Raw genomic sequence first — 19627 nt, 5'->3', positions numbered from 1 at the left:
AAATGGTATCTGCCAGCAGGAAACCACTCCCAACATTTTAGGTGGATGGATTATAATCTGACCCAAATAGGGGTCAGAACCAAAATAAAATGAAATGCTGTGAAGAAGTATTTGCTTTGGGACTGGCGTCTACCCCCAAACATGGTGTTGGCAGTGTGGTTATAACCTGGATGACTTAGAAAGACTGATGGAACCATAAATCCTGCTTTCTGTCAGACAATCTGGAAGTATAATGTCCAGCTGTCAATTCATAACCTTAGATTTAGCACAGTTGTGTTATGCAGTTGGACACTGATCCAATGCACGCGAGTGAACCCGCCTTTGAATGGGTAGAAAGCAAAAGAAAACAAGTTGCAGATGGTTTACAGAAAATCTGGACTTAAATTTGACTGAAGTGATGGAGTGTGAGCACTCTTGTGCAAAAGTCCTTCAACATGGCGGAATTAAAACGATCATGCAGAACATTTTGGCACTCCAGTTAAAATTGTAGCACAAAGGTTTACAGGGCTGAGGCTTCACATAAATTCAGGTTGATTTGAATAACAGTTTTTCCTCAATACAGGAAATAATCTTTTGAAAACTGTTTTGCTTTTATTCAGATAATCTTTGTCTTGTTTGTTGACAAAAAAAAGCAGGAACATAATTTGTAAAGGAGCAAACTGTGTTGTTGCAGAACACAGCAACAACAAATTAAAAGCAAATCCCCCATAATTTGCGAAAAATAATTACAAGGTGGTTTTGCAAGTAGGAAATGGAAGTAGGTATTCTATTGTGACACTCATTTTCTGCAATTAGTTACTCAAAATTATATCTCAATTTAAATTTAGGAGAAATATCAGTAGCTTACAGAAAAAAAAACTAAAAATGTTCACGACTCGCATGCAAATACTAGCAAAATCAGTTAGCTATAATTGCTACGTCTTGAATGATGGAGTTTGTCCTGTCCTGACATGTTTTATTTAGGTCTGGTTTCTTAGAAGCAAAATATGAGTGCAGTAAAATATTTTCTAACAATACTATGCATTGAAACGCATGGAAAGAGGGTCAAATTTATTTTATTTAAATGTCTAAACAGAGTCAGTGCATTTTGTGAACATATGAAAAACAGATGAGCTAACAGCAGTTGATACATGCATTTAAAAAAAAAAGAGCACAGGTTGCTGTAAATATAGAAAAATAAGCTTTATACAGGCAAATAAAATGATGCAGGGTATGTAAAAAAATAGACCCTCAGCTGGCTGGGAGGCAGTGTTAGTGGCTTCAAGGTGGGGCTGCTGTAGCTCAGCCACAGAAATACGCAGTTAAACAGAAGCATCTTTGGTTCAGCTGTACTTTGTGGTCTTTGATGGTTAACAATGTGTCATAATAACTGAGGTAATAAGTTAAAAAGTAAAGCACCAAGTCAAATTTAACACACAAAATTACAGATAACAAACATACAGTTGTTCCATGATGCAGTTGTTCTTATTTTATGGCTTTCCTTGCTGTATCTACAGTGCACATTAAAGCTCAAAGAATTGCACAGTCATTGCACATCTGAGCTCTGCGGCTTGCGAGAAAGTTACTCGTTGGCGTCGAGTCAGGTAAGAACTTCAGGTCCGTCTGTCGGCGCTGAGGCAGAGTTCCTCACAGGTTCTTCATGCAGACCTGACAGCGGCTGATGCGTGAGAGGAGCTGGCCCGCCTTTAGCGTCTCCGATGACGGCTGAGTATGGAACGACTGGTCTATGGATGTCAGCCAGAAGCTGTGCTTGTTAGCAAAGTAGTGGCATGTGCCCTTGGCTCCGTTACACTCAATGAAAGGTGTTGTGCGGAAGTCCTCCAGGCAGGAGCCGGGCGATGACAGGGACTGACCGCCGCCTTCGTTTCCCGCTGCCGTATGCTGCGGGAAAGAAAGGTGAGAGTGCCTTCCAGTGAGACAGAGGTGGAAATAAAAGGTAATCTAGTGTTGCAACATGGGGTGTCATTTTGTAATCCACAAAAACTACCACTGCACATAATCCTGAACATGTTATTTCTACTTGAATACTTTTCTTCAGCAGTTACAGCGACGCTTGTTTACGTTTTTAAATAATGGATGGAGCTAAATACGAGACAATCCTGGAAGAAAATCTATTAGAGGTTGCAAAAGACTTGAGGCTGCTGCAGAGGTTCACCCGTCAGATGCACAGCAATGCTAAACATACAGCCTGAGTCAACGTTCTGGTGTAAATCCTAAGGAGAGTCTTGTAAGCACTTGTAAACTGATGTTGATGACTCTGTCCGTTCACTCTGAGGTCGCGGAACTTTGCAAAAATATCAGCTTCTACATGAAAATAATGTCTTTCACCAAGCAAAGATAGCATCACAGTTTTGTGTGATGCTATCTCACATGAAGCTGTTGCAAAAGACACCAAAGAAGATGTGAAGATGATTTTGCAACACAATGTAAATGAACTGAAGTCAGGAGCTTTTATTTTTCCACCCAAAACAGGAACTTACCATAAGGAAGGAGTAGCCAATCCACAGGCTCCTCCAGCCCACGGGACACTGTGGGATGGTGATGTCCTGACTGTGAACTGCAATAGCAACTGATGGAGCCTCGCAAACTGAGCAACGGCTGATGTATGGCTGGATTCCTTTTTCTTCCACAGGCATCATGGGGAGGGGAGCAGTGGTTGACAGCCAGTAGGACTTATCGTTTCTGCTGGCGTAGTAGCAAATGTCCCCAGGGTTGCAGTACAGAAAGGGCATGGTGCTGAACCGTGGGAGACAGGAACCAGCCAAACCTGTTGGGAACAAACATCGGAAAAGTGAGTTTAAAGAGTAAATGGCTTAAAGTTTTTTGTTTTTTTTCCCTGCCATGTTTCCTGCTTCACCTCTCAAGTATTTTGAGTTTTCAAAGAAGCAAGATCCGGTGGAAAATTAAGTAGAATAGAATTTGCGAGAATTTTCTCAGAGGTTCTTCGATTTTTATCGGTTTTTTTGGCAAACCTTGAAATGCAAAATTAATTCTGCCTCTTTGAAAACCCAATTTCCCTTAGGAACAAAATTAAATGACTTAATTAAAAATCCTCAAAGCAACTGAATCCGACTGGGAAGATCAGAGGACAAGTGCTGGGAAGGATTCAGTCCCGGCAAAGGACACAAATAACAGATAAAGCAGGTTTCTGAGACTTTGTAGGTTTCATCTTCTGCTTTTACAAGACCTTTTATGACAAGATAGTACGATTAATGTTAGCAAAACCAGCAACATCATTTAATGCTAAGAGAAGAGTCAACTTATTCACACTGGCTCACCAAGGTCCTGGTTGTGGGCCTTCTCTTGGCCCTCCAGGTACAGCAGACTGTAACCGTCCCACAGTTTAGACATTCCCACCGGACACATTGGCGTCTGGTCTGACTGACTGTGTTTCACCAGCAGGTAGCCCACGCTGATACTGCGGCCCGCCATGCCAGGTAATCCTGGGCCGCCGGGCCTGCCTCTTTGTCCTTTTGGGGAATCATGGATTCAGTTAGCCATCTGTTGTTGTCATTGGGTTCGATTTATATCTATTTTACTAAGACAAGTTTTCAACAAAGACAATATTTGAACCTTCAAAATTGCTTGTTTTATTTTTTTGTCTTAACCCCCATTTACTTTAAATCTTTTAATCCAGGATTATAACCCTAATCCCAAACTGCCCCGCAGTGTGAGAGACGTACCTTCCATGCCTTGAAGACCAGGGTGCCCCACATTGCCCACCTCGCCACGGTAACCTGGCACTCCTGGAGTACCACCAATCCCAGGCATGCCTTTAAGTCCAACAGGTCCCATGAACCCTGTTCAGAAACAGAATAAATCTGTCGCAGTGCTTTTCTTGTACTTCGTGTACATTACCAATGAAATACTTTTATACTCTTTTGGTAAAAATGGGTTGGTATGAAAAATTGTAAACTAACCTGGGTCTCCAGGTGGGCCTCGAGGTCCTGGCCCCCCTGAAATCCCTTTCGGGCCTGGGATACCCCGCGGTCCTGGAAGGCCTCTTTCTCCTGGGATTATAATGGAAGGTGGAAGACCGCCCTGGCTGCCACGCGCTCCAGGAAAACCTGTGGGGTTGATTGCTTGTTCAGTGTCTCAGGGTGAAGTAGCTGCACTTCACATATTTTTGTGATTTTTACAAAGTCCAGTTCGACCAGTTTGACATTTTGTGGCTTTCATTATTGTGTTAAGCCAAGCATTTTAATTTTTAAACTACAGATGGTAAAAAGCAGTTCTGTATCCCTCAGAAAAGTGAAAAAGCCTAACACTAAACAGAAAACTGCTCATCAGATATTAACTTCAGATTTAGTAGTTAGCTGTACTGCCTTTATCTTGCCTAGATTGTGCACAAAACATCACAGAGTCTGCCCTACCATTAAAAAGACATGCAAATCAGCAATAAGAGTCTGTTTTGAATATCTTTTTGAGCATCAAGACGGAATGGCGTCCTGGGTGGTTAGCCTTATCATCCATATCAAAACCTGTCATAGACTAAAGAAGTGGTACGAGAAATCGTTTTTCAGGTATACATAAGACAAATAATTGCAGAGCGTTTGATTGAATATACAAAAACACAAGCAAACTGTAAAGAGCCTTGTGACAAACATCCAATGGTTGCCAGTTTATTAGGAGCCCATATCTGACCTGGCAATCCAGTGTCTCCTTTCGGGCCCACTGGTCCTCTCTCTCCCTGTAAGCCAGTCTGTCCAGGAATTCCCATGTGACCTTGGTCTCCCTTTGGTCCTGTTAAAAAATACACACATATACATATATAAATAAGAAGAAACAACATAGAGACCTACTGGAATCACAAGGTCTGGTCAAAGATGTTTTCTTGACATCTCTCTTACCTTTCTTCCCAGAGATTCCATCAGGGCCCCTGTAGCCTGCTGGACCTGAATCTCCTCGAGATCCTCTCGTACCAGTGGGGCCGGGGAACCCATTTTCGCCTGGTACGCCTTTCTCTCCTGGGAAAGCATCCAGTCCAGGCGGTCCGCTTGCTCCGGGATAACCTGGGAAACAGCAATTCAAATGAATGAAAGTATAAAGAAATAACTCTTGGTGACTTCTAATGTTAGAATAGAAAAAAACAGAAGGATGGGAGGAGTATTATTTCTAGCATACAGAAAAAAAAAAACAGTTTTCTAATATTAAGGTTATTTCTAGTCAACCACGTAATTCTCCAAACATCAAAAACTATTGTTTTCAAGTGAAGAGAGTGAGATATTTAACCCAAATAATTGGAACTACTGATTCTGTTCAGTAAAACCTGTAGCAAACCTTTACCTCAATATGGAAATAAGAAACTGAAAAATACTTCAATAAAATAATAATAAACATTTAAAATACAATACTACAACTAATCATGATAGTACACGCAAAAGTATTCCACTGCCAGTTATACTGGGGATTTTGTTTACAGCTATCAATAAAGCCCAATTAATAAAGTGCTTAAGAAAGAAAAGAGATTCAGAAATGTTGCTTTCTGACAAACCTTGGGATCCTCGAGGTCCTGGGAAGCCAGGATCCCCCCTCTTTCCCGCTATGTCTGGGGTCCCACTTGGTCCCTGAAGGCCACGTAATCCTGGCAGTCCAGGTTGGCCATAGTCACCTGAATAAATGAAACATTGTGTCAAGCTTTATGCAAGTGAAGCCCCACAGAAACGTGCCCATGTAGCATGTGCAGCAGGTAAAAGTCTTCGGCTCACCCAGATTTCCCTGGAAGCCTTTCAGTCCTGATGGACCTGGAGAACCTGGCTGGCTGTTGGGAATACCGCTTTCTCCTTTCCTTCCTTTAACTCCAGTTTCTCCAGCAGGTCCAACAATGTCCAGACCTGATGTGACCAAAAAGAGCACTCTTTAAAAAGACAAAGATCTTCCATGGGGGGGGAGAGATTGAGAACAAATACTTAAAATGTTTACAAAGCTCAAATATGTCAGTTTTAAAACTTTTTCAGATGAAAATCTAAAAGATGTGCTTTACATTTACATCCAGCCTCCACTACTCTGATAAACTAAGACAATTCAGTGGAACAAATTTTCTTCACATTTCACTTTAAAAGTAATTTCAGTTTCTTTGCGGTTGTTAGGTTTGTTACCTGGCGTTCCTGAGACACCCTTCTGTCCTTTCAGTCCATGTAATCCATAAAGACCCGGTAGGCCGGGGTAACCTGCACACATTTAAAATACATTTTATAAAAAAAAATTAAAAAAAATTTAAAAAATTGCAGCGCGTATTTCAGATAAATGACAAAAGTGTATCGGCCCTTTTGCTTTACCTTTATTTCCGGAGAAGCCAGGAACGCCTGGTATCCCATCTTTCCCAGGAATTCCAGGAAAACCCTTTTGACCTTGGTTCCCCGGAGTTCCTCTCTGCCCATCCAACCCTGGAAAATAACCAGAATCCCGTCAATTGAGTATAAATCTGTGAGAATGTGTAATGAACGGGGTAAAGGTAGTATTTTTACCTGGGAATCCTTCTATTCCCAGATCCCCGGCTTCTCCCTTTACCCCTTTAATACCGTCAAATCCGGTTATGCCACGGTCCCCGATTGGTCCAGGTAGACCTTTCAGACCTATGGGAGAAATATCAAACCTTTCAAGTCAGCCACTCCCAGATTACCAGTGACGATTGGCTCCAGTGAAGAAGAAGCCACACGAGTGTGAGGTCAGTTTGTACCTGGTTCTCCTGCAAATCCATCCTCTCCTCTCAATCCTGGAGATCCTGGAAGGTCCACTTGAATGCCCTTGTCACCTGTCATATTTTACTGTACTTAATAACAGAGTGCAACTTCCACGTATTTACATCATGCCGGGGCTAATTGGCAGTTCAGTGGTTAAAATAGATTATTTCACCTTTTCCTCCTTTCTTTCCTTGCACTCCTGTATGACCGAAGGCACCAGGGCTTCCTTTGCCCCCCTGAAAGATAACTCAGTTTAAACGTTTGGCCAAATAATTAAAAATTTATTTAGGGATTTGAAAGGTTACTGCAACAAAAAAAAAAAAAAAGAAAAGAAAATTGTGCAAAATTGGGTCAACACATTACATTCACAGGGAAGGACTTATTTAAGTAAGGTGACAAATGTGGTCACTTTAAAAAGATTTTGAATTGATCTGAGGTTTATATTTTACCTCTGTGTAATATACCTATTATAATACGGTGGCTCTCAAATATACACACATCAGTGGAAAAACACCCTGATTCTCTAAGAAAATAATGAATCCCATTGGACAGCCAAGTTGAATTATTTGGATGCAAAGCATCACTTCCTATGCTGCTGTACTTCCTAAGCAAGCACGTTGCCATGGTAACTTTGCTCACCTTGTCACCATGCATTCCGTCAAAGCCTTGGATGCCTCTGCTTCCAGGTGTCCCTGGCATTCCCTTAATGCCTGGCAGGCCCTGTGCACCTGGATCCCCATGAACTCCTTTTTCATCGCTGGGGTCCCCTGGAAGACCGTGAGCTCCATCGTAGCCCGGCACACCTTGGTCACCTTTGGTACCTGATGGGGGAAAGAAATTGGATTTATATAAAATGAGAGAGGAGGGAACCAAGACCTAAGAACGGATTAACACTCTGATATGAGATTAAAGATACAGACCTCTTGGTCCGGTAAAACCTGGACTGCCCTGGTGTCCGTGCTCTCCTTTGGCCCCCTTTATGTGGATAAGCATTTTCGGCGACATTACCCCCGGTTTACCTTGCAGACCTTGTTCGCCTGCAAGCAGGGGGGAGAGGTTAATGACCAGGGCTATAATAGGTACCAGTTCCATGACAGCAGTGACACCAGTCAATGACTTGGGTCCTACCTCTCTCTCCCTTTGCACCTGCCAGTCCTTTCAGGCCAACTTCTCCAGGTGTTCCAGGCCCCCCTTTTAGTCCCTCATAGCCCTTCAGACCAGGATTTCCTGTGACTCCCTCAAAACCATACGTTCCATGACTACCTTTTGTTCCTGAAAAGAAAAAAATGACAGAAAAACAAGATTTTAGCTTGGACAGTTTGACAAATAGTCAAGTTTTTCATGTCACCCACAAACAGTCGACCTTTTAAGGAACTGACCTTTGAGTCCTTGAAGGCCTGGTCGTCCAGTTGCACCTGGTTCTCCAGGGTCACCTGGCGGGCCGCGCTCTCCGATCCCACCATCATCTCCATAAGCACCTGGCATTCCTTTTAATCCTATTGGACCTGGAGGACCTGGGTCACCTCCTGGTCCTCTCTCTCCAGTTCTTCCTGATGAGGAAAAGCAAGTTTGCCAGTAGGAACAGTGAAAAGTCTCTTTTGTTCTTTTTAAAGAATATGCCTGTGTGTCTGCTTCTTTAACCTGGCTCTCCAGTTGTCCCTGCCGGACCAGGTGGGCCCGACCTGCCAGGATCCCCGGGGAAACCGTACGTCCCAGCTGGCCCAGGTCTTCCCTCTTCCCCTGGCAGGCCTGGGGCGCCTTTCAGTCCCCTGAAGCCGATCATGCCAGGCATCCCGTCGATTCCTGAAAACATTGGTTGAACAAGAACATTCCAGCAAATATCAAACGCTCCTCACTCCACACTTTGACCAGGTTGAAAAGATCAGCTGACCTGAAATCCCTGGCTGCCCTTGATCTCCAAGTTGGCCCTTTTGCCCTCGCAGGCCAGGTAGTCCTGGGTCGCCTGGAGGGCCAGGCGATGCTCCCATTACTTCTCCGTGAGCACCTTTTTCCCCTTGAGATCCGTATCGGCCAGGCATGCCCGGAACACCGGGATTCCCTAAAGAGCCTTTAGTGCCAGGAGTCCCCAAGTCTCCACGGGGACCAGGAAAACCTGCAATGAGAAAAAAGGACATTAAAGACAATTTCATTATAGTAGCAACTCAACAGAATAACTGTGGCAACTCCTTGAAACACTATAGACCTTCAGTGTTCGGGCCTAAAATGTGTGATGTGTTTGAATTCAAACTAAACCCAAAAGCTTTCAAACCAACCTGACCCAAGGTGACAAATAATGCCTTTTTGTCCTAAATACCGGTTGTGGCACTCTTTGTGGTGGCAACATACTCAAGTATATTCAATAAAAGCCAATGAGTCTTTTAAATCTCTGTGGAGGAGTGTTGACCCACTCTTCCTTGCAGAATTGTTTTAACTTAACCACAGTGGATGGTTTTCTCGCATAAATGACCATTTAAAGGTAAGTTCCAGTTGAATCTGGGCCCACAGGCCAACCCCCCCCAAAAAAAAATGGAGAAGGGATTCCAACCGGCTACAAGACGAACTCCTACTTCCTGAGCCACAGCCACCACTGATGATTATATGCTATGATGCTACCATGATATTTTACTGCTGTTCTGGTTTAAAGTTGCCACATGTCAGAGACTGTCTGCGTCCAGATGAATTTGGATCCGATGCTGCTAGCACTCATTGGCTTTTTCTCTCTTTCACTCCTTGCCATTGATTTTCACTCTTCGTTTCTCGCATACACAATCACTCCGTTGTTGTACCGAGCCCCCAAAGCCACGAGCCCTTGTCTGACATAAGGTTAGGCCAGAGCACACGGTCAAGTTTTATAACTCTTTGTTCATCTGAGTCCGGACATCATCTCAGACTCTGATTCTTGCCCAAGCCACCCCTTTTCTGTGCATCAGAGCTTTGCATAATGTCTTTTCATCACTTCTGACCTCGTGGTCCAGGAGTGCCGCCTCTGCCACGCTCTCCTTGTTCTCCTTTCTCTCCATTGACTCCTTCCACACCAGAGAAACCTTTTGGGCCAGGAACTCCTGTTGGATCAAAAGCAGAGCAACACGTTAGGAAACCATCCGACATACAGGATTTATCACAAGTCAGCCGGTAAGTTTACCTGGAGAACCTGATATTCCACTGATTCCAGGAGGTCCAGGCTGACCAGGAGGACCTGGGATAGGTTCACAATCACCTGAGAGAAAAATGATACGACACACAACCTTGAGGACAATGTCAAAGCGTTTTGATAAAGTGGCTGTTCATGAATAACTGTTTGGGTGCAAGTGATGTTTGACTTCTGCCCAGCGTGAAGTTTTTCCACAATCAGACACTATTATTATTACATTAGCTGCTGATTCAATAAAGTACATATTAAAGTGTAAACACCTCAGTTCTCATGCAGACAAGTTAAATAAGTCAGAGGCAAAGCACAACAGAGGAGCTGCAAAGAAGAGCAACAAATTAAAAACGTTATTATACCAGCTACCTGTCACATCCACCTGTCCTCCAGCTCCATCTGGTATGCAGCCGCCTTTCAGTTGAAAAGGAGGGAGAATGAAAGAGAAATGCATTCGGAACAAGAGTTATTCAAAAGCACAAGCTTGGCCTCAAACAAGCTCAGCTGGTTTGAGGGATGCAGCGTTTGGTTTAAGTAGACAGCAGAAGGAAGAGAAGCAAACGGCTGTTCATGCTTCCTTCTTCTTTTTTTTTTAACCAAAAGCCATTAACGTTCATTCCAAATTCACTGCTTTTGTAATGGATTATGAAAGAGAGCCCTTCGAAAGAGAAGTGAAAATTATATAGAGCAAAAACAGAAAAAAAATAAATAAATAAAAAATCTTCAAACAAAAAATATGCAACTCAAAAATAGGAATGAATATAAGCAAGGAAACCAGGCAGTCAGCTGCTCCTTACCCGGACTTCCAGGCGTTCCCTGAACTCCATCATAGCCTGTGAGGCCGTCATCACCGGGTGGGCCATGCTGTCCTTTGATACCTACAACGCTTTCACCTGGCGTTCCCGCCTCCCCACGAGAACCGGGTCTACCGGGCCATCCGGGGAACCCTTTGTCTCCACGCTCTCCCCTGGGTCCTTCGCCCTGCCAGGGAAAAATGCCAGGTATTTGAATTTAAAAAAATGAGACCATGATAAATCCCTTCTACACCTTTCCCACATATAATGTGACAGATTCTGTGCTATTCAAGTGGAAAATCTGCAAATCTCTTATCAAGAAGGGATCTCGACTTAGCAAAGCGTTCTCCAAATCGATCAGTTTAAGGGAACGTCTCTTGTCCACATCCCAGTTCACACAAGTCCACAGATTTTCTGTCAAATTTGATTCTGGACTCTGGTGAGATTATTCTAAAGATCTTTTAGTTTTTCTGTCAAGAAGACTTTAAAAAAAAATTATTTGGACTTGACTTTACTGTGATGCTGAAAAATAATATTCTTCTTCATCTTCCTGGTTTTAGGTTTTATAACTTCTTCCACGTTGGGATAGTTGTTTTTGTGCGAAATACCTATAGAAATGTTGACCTAAAAGGTCACATTTTATTTCACCAAGCCATAAAAAGTCTTCTCACAAAGTTTTGGGGAAATGGAAGTTTCTGTAGAAGAAAACAGTCCTTCCTTAGTCCGAAATATCTGGCTTTTGGCAGCCTCTCTGACCAGTGTCTGTCTTGTCTGCAGTTTGGACAATATCCCAATTTTTGTAATTTCTTTGTTTCCCCATGTTTCTCCAATAATTAGTGAACTCTTTCACTGACCCATTGTGTTTAAATATTGGTGGATAAGAACAGCAAACTTCTGCTGGTACAATTGCAGCTTTTCCAGATTTATGAGATCCATTGTAATTGATAGCAGATAGAAACTCAAGCAGATCGAATGCTCAAACTGAATCAAAACATGCTTTAATAAGAGTATCTCAGAGTGTCTGCTGCTTGGCAATCCCTGTGCATTTAAAAGATATCATGAAGTAAAATAGCGTGTTTTATAAATGTCAATATCAGCATTCCAAAGACAGAAAGTTAAGCAATATGATAAAGGCCCAAAACCTTTGAGTTCTGCTAGAATCACAAAACTATAAATACTTGGCTTGTATTTATGAAGTACCATGAAAAATCTAATTATATTCCAAAGAAATATAATCCAAATTAGCAAGCTAACCAAATATAAAAAAGAAACATTAAAGACTGCAATGATGGACTCACTGGAGGACCGCGGTTACCAGGGAGACCATGGAGACCATTTGGGCCTGGCGAACCGTGTAATCCTACCACTCCATCAATTCCCGGGTCTCCAGGCTCTCCAGGGGATCCTGAGGGTATCGAGGAAAGTACATGGGTAAACTTCTAAAACACATAACCCTGAAAACAAACCGACTTGTAATTCTGTCAATGATTAGAAATAATAATAAAATAACAAACTAAGCACCTTTTTCTCTCGCAACAGTTGTTTCTCCTTTTCGTCCTTTGGGCCCTGGAAAACCATCGAGGCCAGCAGATCCCTTCAAAGCAACGCAATACGGTCAAGTGTGAGGGAACAGACATTATAGAGGATTTTAAATAAAAAAAAAAGACTGAAGTCATTATTTCCTTACAGGAAACCCGTCGGCGCCTCGGGGACCCTGGTCTCCCATGTCCCCTTCGTATCCGAACTCTCCGGTCATCCCAGGATCTCCGCGCTCACCGGCAGGACCAGGTAAGCCGCGGAGGAAATTTTCACTACTGCACTGACATTCTCCAAGTTCCCCTGATTTCACAAAACACAGTCAGGCGGGATTTTGCAGAATCAGGCTAAGAACAAGATTCCCTGCACGTGAGAAGAGCACCTTTAAATCCTTTAGCCCCTGCATTGCCAGGTCTTCCCCTCGGCCCTTGCTCTCCTTTAAAGAACTCTTTCCCTGCAGGCAAACACAAGTTAAAGAAAAGAAACGCGGAGATGAAACTGGAATCTCTCTCTCCACACACACAAACACTCACACGATCCTCTGGGTCCCGGTGGGCCTCTGCTCCCCGGACTTCCATCAGATCCTTTGGGTCCCGGAAAGACGGCAGGTCTTCCTTGGTCTCCTGGTAGACCCTTGTCTCCTTGTGCCCCCTTTTCACCAAAAAGGTCGAAGAAATCCAAAGCTAACAAAAGGAAATAGAGTAATGAATAGGTTTTCTTTATCTAAAGCCTCCTTGTTGCGCTCATGCTCCAGCTGAAAATTTCAGACATATCTTCAGTTCGAAGCTGAATGATGTTATAGAAATGCGTTTAGAGTTTGTATTGTGGAGTAAAGGAAAGGAATCGAACTATGGACAAGTGTTTACCCTTTTACATATTTTGTCAGATTCAAATTTTAATACTAGAAAAAGATAACCTGAATAGAAAAAGAAAAAAAAAAATCAAGTAATACTTTGTTTCATTGATACCAGGATTAACCACAATTGGCCCAGGCCTGATTGTTGTCCAACCAGCTCAAAGAAGAAATAGTTTTAATAGCATTTCTCTGACAACATGAAGGAGACAAAAAGGTCTAAGTAAATTCACACGTCACATCCGGATCTTACGACATACAAGAACAGACGAGAAACAAGTTTGTTGGAATCTATCAGTGAATGAACTGAACACAAAACCTTATCGAAGACACAAGCCTTTTCTATGTTGAGGTAAAGCGTATAAAGTTCAAAGTTAGATATTTATAGCAGTTCTATAGTCATTTATAATAAAACCTTATAAATACGTAACCATTTTGTTTAATCTTTGACGGTTTAGTGATATAAAAAAGTGTTGAAACTAAACCTGTATCCAAATTTTGTAAAAGTCAATTCATTGCCAGAGAGCCAAAAGGACTGTGCAGTAACACATCAGACCTCAAATAACTGATGCCAATTCTCTGAATTTGCAAACTACTTGCGACTTATGTATTCAGTTTTTACGAACATTGTTGCTGTGTGTCAGAGGCAGGAAGTCCAGGTGGTCCGGGCAAGCCTTTGTCTCCGATCGGACCCCTCTCTCCATCTGGACCCGTCTCACCACGGGGCCCAGGAAGGCCACCTTAAAAAAGTTCAGACAGGTAGAGAAAACTTCAGCGAGGTGCTTTCTAGTTGACGCATCACGGTCTCTCAACCAATAACAAATGAACTGTCAACATTCCAGCAAAACAATAGTCGTGCATGCTTTTCATTAAGCCACCATTTCTTTAAAAATGTTTCAATTTTTATTGGTCTAATGTAATCCTAATCTTACTGTGAAGAGACTGAAGAGGCTTTAGGATCAGATGTGTAAATTGATCAATTGTTATGATCAATAAAGGCACACACAGACAACCCAACAGTTTGAGTTGGGTTGAAGGAACGGCGTAACACTTGCTTGAGCTCATTTGTCTTTTTCAATTCAGAGTCCAAAAAGAGAGACAAGAAGCAGCTTTTCTTCTGTTCCTCACAACTTTACAGATTATTCAACGTGGCACCTTTGACAAGTACTTTGAGCGTTTGTCTGGTGTCGACGTACCACAAGTATGTAAAGAGATTAACATAATTGTTATTAATATCAGACCGTTATTAAGATATAAATTAAACTGGAGCACTATATTCTCATATAAATATGGGAATCCGGACATAATTTAAGTTGGGAAAACTCAACAAATTATTGTTTATTCTGATTTCATGCGCAAATTTAATGTTTCAGACAACTGGATCTGTCTCTTTGCTTCTTGTCTTCTAGCTATAGTTGGAGTATATTCAGTTTCTTTTAATCCTTCCCCCAAATTAACTCAAGGTCAATGCATGAGATCTCCAGTGACGAACTGGTACGTTAGTGGTGCTTCTTCAGAAGTGCCATTGTATGAATTGCAAGTCATATAAGAAAGATGATTCTGAAACAAGCAACAAGGTTAAAGGAGAGAAAAAATATACCATGGTAAGTAAATTTTCCTGCTGATCAGGATCTTAATTAGTTGTTCGTCTACTGGTCTTAAACGTCTCACTTTGGGATTTCAGAAGGAAGTTCATTTGTTTCACTAACGTTCATTATTCACTTTGAGTAATGTCCCTCATTTCCACACACAGTTTCACAATAAGTCAGTTGTGATTCTTGTAACCTTTCGCCCTCATTATTCAGCTGTTTTCAAATGTGGAACAGAAAAGTGTTATGTGTGAAAGGGCAGACATTTGAGGTCATCTTCTACCTCATGATGATCACATGCTTCACTTACACTTTGCTAAAGATGTGACAAAAAGGAAAATATTATCCACTACGTCGAGCCGTGTGATTTTTTTCTCTAGCATAGAAATGACTCTAATTCCTTCAAAACACGTCAAGAAATAAGGATGTTGCTGCATCTGCTTGCTGTTTTTGTCTTGATATTACATCATTCTCAATGGATGAATAAAAAAGGAAACACACAGCTCAGCAGAGAAGATAATGAAACACCATGACCTCTGGAAGATTTGCTGCTTATTCACATTCATTATCTTATCTTCAGGATATTTTAGTGCCTTTTAACAAGACGACCCAGAACATCTTCAGTACAGTTTAGACCTGTGGTGCTCAAATTTAACTGCTTGTTCAGTCGTTTATCACCTTACCCACAGACCAGGGAAATCCTGATGAAATCAGCTCCCCTGGATCACCTCTGCCTCCCTGAAACAGAGAAAATTATATTTTTTTACTCATTTTAACCAAAGAAAAATCCAGATGTGGTTCACAGTGATTCTGTAAAAGTAAAACGGTTGGACTGTATATGTCACTGGAGGCAATAAATTTAATTCATAAACAGCTTCTTACATATTTCTTTTTAAATTTTACATTATTTGAGTTGGCAAATTTAGTGTCCAGACAACAAAATCTGTCAAAGTGTTAAAATAAACTGTATAGTCACTGTGTTCTCAAACTCTAATGCTATAAGTGAGAGAAAGAGGAAGTTGGCTCTTGATGATATCAGTCGCTAGCTTGATTAGTCATTGGCTGCTCACTTAAAAGCAGGATCCATGCATTCATCGACGCTGCTGTCTCACCTTAGGTCCGTCTCTGCCGTTCAGCCCCGGATAACCGGGCTCGCCCTGAAACAGTGTTTTCATGACAAGTCAGTAAATCCTGTTTTAATTTTAATGCGAGGTTAAACAGAGTAACATCATCGAACCTTTCGACCCGGAGGTCCATCCGCACCACTTTCGCCCTGAAACAAGAATCCAAACAGAATAAATGTAAGGCATGTAAAAGGAGGAGCATTAAAAGGTGATTGGTGAAAATGCGACCACGCTTACCCGAGGGCCAGGCATTCCCATTATACCAGTTTCTCCTTTGCCGTCTAAGTTGTCTGCCTGAAATAAACCCATCACCCGATTAGCACAGGAGCCCCGTATTTCAAACATGAAAACAGAAATAATTATTATGTGATAAAGGCTAATCACGTACCAGATCTCCTCTTTCTCCTTTGTCACCTGGTAATCCAGAAGGTCCCTAAAACGATTAAACATATTATCTGGTAAAGTTTTGTTTAAAATGTTACCAGAGCAGGTATGTGGATAAAAACAAAAACAAAACAAAAAACAAGCATTATTATTGATTACAGTGATAGGCTGACGTTGCTGAGTGGTGTAGTTTCCTGGTGGGCCCTGTGGTCCGATGTCCCCCTGTGGTCAAAGCAGAGAGTGCAACTTAGACTTGACAGCATCATTTTTAAGGACACATTTAGCAACTATGAAACGCTCTAATGACTGGACTTGCTCTGGACTAAAACGCAGCAGACCAGCAGAGTCCATGCAGAACCGCTTCATGAATGACTATGGAAACTTCCCACCGGACCTCAAGCGGTTGAGTTTCTGTTCCTGACTAGAAAACGCTGAGGAACAGTCCAATCCTGTTTCTCCTTTGTCTCTGTGAGAGCATGACATTGTGTCTAGTTCAGCTGAACAAAAGGAACAGAGCCTGTGCAGCTCATGTCCTGGAAACATCTGTGCGTGGTGGAAGTGCTGACTCCAGCTGCAGCTCTTACTTTGTGAATCTTACACAAACTCTTGAATGGGCTTTGCTCTACGACTCTGGGCTTTAGTTATCCATGCTTGCAGGCCTTTTCCTGCAAAACATTTTCCTTCCTCTCAACTTTCCAGCCCATATGCTTTGACACAGCAATCTATGAACAGCAAACGTTTTCAGTAATTACCTTTTACAGCTCAGTGACAACGATCCACTCAGTATTTTCTATATGATCAGGGATTACAATTCCTATTTATTGGTCTCATGTAATATTTATATTTTTGTGAGATACTAAATTTTGAGTTTTATTAGTTGTAAAACATAAGCGTGAAAGTTAACAACAACAAATGCCAGTTATTTATTACTCTTCGTGTGATGGATCCATATAATCAATATTCCAATGTTTTGAGATTCACAAACTGAGACCAGAAGCACCTGTAAGACACTGACTGGTTGATCCGTTTGCAACAAGTCAACACAACCACTCTTGTGCATCGTCGTGGGTCCGTCATTCATTTAACTCAGGGCTTGCCATTAGTCTGCAACTTTTAGATGCATCTTATTTTCCAACACACCTGAATTAATTGAGTGGCTCGTTACCAGACCTCTGCAGAGCTGAATGAAATGCCGATGAGGGAATTCAGGTGATTTGATTCTGGTGGGTTGGAGAATGGATGCATCGAAAAGCTGCATGACAGCAGAGATCAAGGATTTGACCTGGAAAGCCCTGATTTAAATCATCAAGGTGCGAATTAAGTTTCAAGATTATTGGTTACAACTGTCTTTCTGCCCTAAATTGAATTTAACATAAATACTAGACATTGATATTTTTCCTTTGGGGATCAAATGCTGATTAATTTCATTGTAATCTTCATATTGTTGTATTAACCTCCACACAATCTTAGTGCAGGAAGTGGAAGATTGTCCAGTCAGAGCACTAATTTCCGAAACCACACACACACACACACACACACACACATATATATATATATATATATATATATATATATATATATATATATATATATATATATATATATAAACAACTTTGTAAAAGCGCACACAGAGTCAGTGCGACCCTGCCGGACTGCGCACAGATTGAAAAACTGATGGAGTCTGAATGACCCCGTCTCTTAAGTCCGTGGGAGGGTTAAAAATATATCTAAAAATATATTTACCGTGCTGCCTTTTGGGCCTATGAAGCCAGCAGTTCCTTATCTCTATGTCAATAAAAGTCAGCTTGATGATTTGTTTTGCAAAGCTTTAGACAAACAACACCAGCGTGGGTACTCACCATTTCTCCTTTGACTCCCTTCAACACTTTGGTCATGGTGCCCTGCAAAGAAGGAAGCACTTCAAGCAGCTTTCACACTTTCAAATGTCTTCCTGCGGTTAGCTCTACAGTCAGAGTACGGCTATTATCTCCCGACGCACAGAGAGGAATTAACACACATATATAATGAAATGCATAACATTTTTTGGTGATGCTTTACCTTTGGTCCACGTGGCCCTGGAGGACCTGGAGGACCCTGTCAGAAGACAAGTACAGCATATTCCTCAAGAAACAGTCAGCTTGATAAGAGACTCAGGGTCAGACTCAGAGACCCTTACCTTGGGTCCTATAGGGCCTCTGCTACCTTCCCGCCCTTGTGGTCCTGGAGGCCCCTGAAGAAAAAGCAAATTAAAGTTGAGAGGTAAGGAACTGTAAAAGGAAAAGTATTTTAATCAGAAAGCGGGCTTTTTTTTTTTACTCGTTTGGTGCAGTTTGTACTCAAATTGTGTACATTTTTGGCCAGCAGAATATAATTTACAACCAAAGCCACGATCATCGCTCTCATTCGACAGAAATGATGGGAGGACGGGACTGACCACAGACCCCAAAACAAACTTTAAAAGTTCTGCTTACTGTATTTCTACTTTGCAGAAATACAACACAGGTTTTGTGATGTGATATTGACTGAATGAGTAGAAATGCTCTGGACCCCCGATGCACAACACGCTGCCAGCAGCATCGCTAAGCAGAAAACGGCGGATCAAGCATGATTTCAGCACATACAGTGTTAGTTTAATTTTACCATTAAGTCCATAAAGACATAATTCCTATAGTTGCTTCGGATCGGGGCTTCACACCAGAAGCAAACCAGAGTTTGTTTGGAAGCTGACTGAGCCCACCTCGAAAAGTGGGTCTTGGTCCAGTTATTTGGCTCACATGAGGATTCATTTGAGTGTATTCACACCTAACAGATTTGGTCCAGACCAAAGGGGGGAGTGAACTATGCTCTGTTTAAAGCAGACCAAATATGTCAGCCAGGTGTGAGTGTACACCCTTACATATTTAACCGGATTAAGTTGAATTAAATGTGTCTTACCGGAAATCCGTCCTCTCCTGGTCTCCCTGGATCTCCCTAAGGAAAGATGTTCAAAGCAATTCTGTAAAATCTACTCTATGTAGTGAATAAAGAGATATTTGCATTTCTAATCGTGATGCATGTTTGATTCTCACCCTAAAGCGCTCTATGTAAATGGTGACATCCAGAGAGTCCCCTTTCGCTCCCTTCCTGCCTTTTAGACCCTGGAATTGAAACAGCAGCAGTAAAAAAAATTACAATTTGCATGAACGTAGGTGTAATCAGAGACTTCTGGGTAGATTAAGAGTTACACACGGGATTTCCAGGGCCCCCGAGAAAACCAGGTAATCCTGGGAATCCAGGTTCTCCTTTGGTCCCGTTACAGCCGTCAGCTCCTGGCTTCCCTCTGGACCCAGCTTGTCCTGGGTGGCCCTGCAGAGGGAATAACAGGATCAAACATCCTGTCAGCATACACAGAGGTTGAGCTGTAGATTTAGAAACGATGTGACGTTTACTCACAGGGATGCCGTCGCTTCCAGAGAACCCAGGTACACCGGTCATTCCCTTCAGGGTGAAACGGTTTCATGTATTTAACAAAGTAGGTTAATC

The 19627-nt window shown here is 42.1% G+C and overlaps 1 protein-coding gene across 1 annotated transcript in view; it reads right to left on the bottom strand.

Moving 5' to 3' along the window:
* Positions 1-1341: 1341 nt before the first annotated feature.
* col4a2 (collagen, type IV, alpha 2) overlaps positions 1342-19627 on the bottom strand; it is a 41293-nt gene continuing 23007 nt past the window's right edge. The window contains exons 4-46 of the mRNA XM_015014807.1: positions 19538-19582; positions 19334-19450; positions 19174-19242; positions 19040-19075; positions 18282-18335; positions 18164-18199; positions 17965-18006; positions 16265-16327; positions 16110-16154; positions 15959-16015; positions 15835-15870; positions 15710-15754; positions 15281-15335; positions 13635-13748; positions 12689-12838; positions 12538-12609; positions 12307-12458; positions 12141-12213; positions 11918-12024; positions 10623-10806; positions 10195-10239; positions 9826-9900; positions 9647-9745; positions 8575-8796; positions 8325-8486; positions 8063-8233; positions 7812-7955; positions 7604-7720; positions 7323-7504; positions 6856-6919; positions 6680-6754; positions 6468-6575; positions 6279-6386; positions 6099-6170; positions 5709-5834; positions 5495-5611; positions 4851-5012; positions 4645-4743; positions 3921-4067; positions 3684-3800; positions 3279-3470; positions 2481-2767; positions 1342-1881 (exon numbers count right to left, since the gene is read on the bottom strand). Coding sequence (XP_014870293.1) covers positions 1627-1881; positions 2481-2767; positions 3279-3470; positions 3684-3800; positions 3921-4067; positions 4645-4743; positions 4851-5012; positions 5495-5611; positions 5709-5834; positions 6099-6170; positions 6279-6386; positions 6468-6575; positions 6680-6754; positions 6856-6919; positions 7323-7504; positions 7604-7720; positions 7812-7955; positions 8063-8233; positions 8325-8486; positions 8575-8796; positions 9647-9745; positions 9826-9900; positions 10195-10239; positions 10623-10806; positions 11918-12024; positions 12141-12213; positions 12307-12458; positions 12538-12609; positions 12689-12838; positions 13635-13748; positions 15281-15335; positions 15710-15754; positions 15835-15870; positions 15959-16015; positions 16110-16154; positions 16265-16327; positions 17965-18006; positions 18164-18199; positions 18282-18335; positions 19040-19075; positions 19174-19242; positions 19334-19450; positions 19538-19582 — 4698 coding nt within the window. The 3' untranslated portion in view covers positions 1342-1626. The remainder of the gene's footprint in view (positions 1882-2480; positions 2768-3278; positions 3471-3683; positions 3801-3920; positions 4068-4644; positions 4744-4850; positions 5013-5494; positions 5612-5708; positions 5835-6098; positions 6171-6278; positions 6387-6467; positions 6576-6679; positions 6755-6855; positions 6920-7322; positions 7505-7603; positions 7721-7811; positions 7956-8062; positions 8234-8324; positions 8487-8574; positions 8797-9646; positions 9746-9825; positions 9901-10194; positions 10240-10622; positions 10807-11917; positions 12025-12140; positions 12214-12306; positions 12459-12537; positions 12610-12688; positions 12839-13634; positions 13749-15280; positions 15336-15709; positions 15755-15834; positions 15871-15958; positions 16016-16109; positions 16155-16264; positions 16328-17964; positions 18007-18163; positions 18200-18281; positions 18336-19039; positions 19076-19173; positions 19243-19333; positions 19451-19537; positions 19583-19627) is intronic.

The sequence above is a fragment of the Poecilia latipinna genome, unplaced genomic scaffold, assembly GCF_001443285.1.
Source record: "Poecilia latipinna isolate Pla-1442-1.1 unplaced genomic scaffold, P_latipinna-1.0 Scaffold1849, whole genome shotgun sequence".
Lineage (NCBI taxonomy): Eukaryota > Metazoa > Chordata > Actinopteri > Cyprinodontiformes > Poeciliidae > Poecilia > Poecilia latipinna.
Note: the sequence above shows the minus strand (reverse complement) of the source record. Positions and strands in the feature narration are given on the sequence as shown.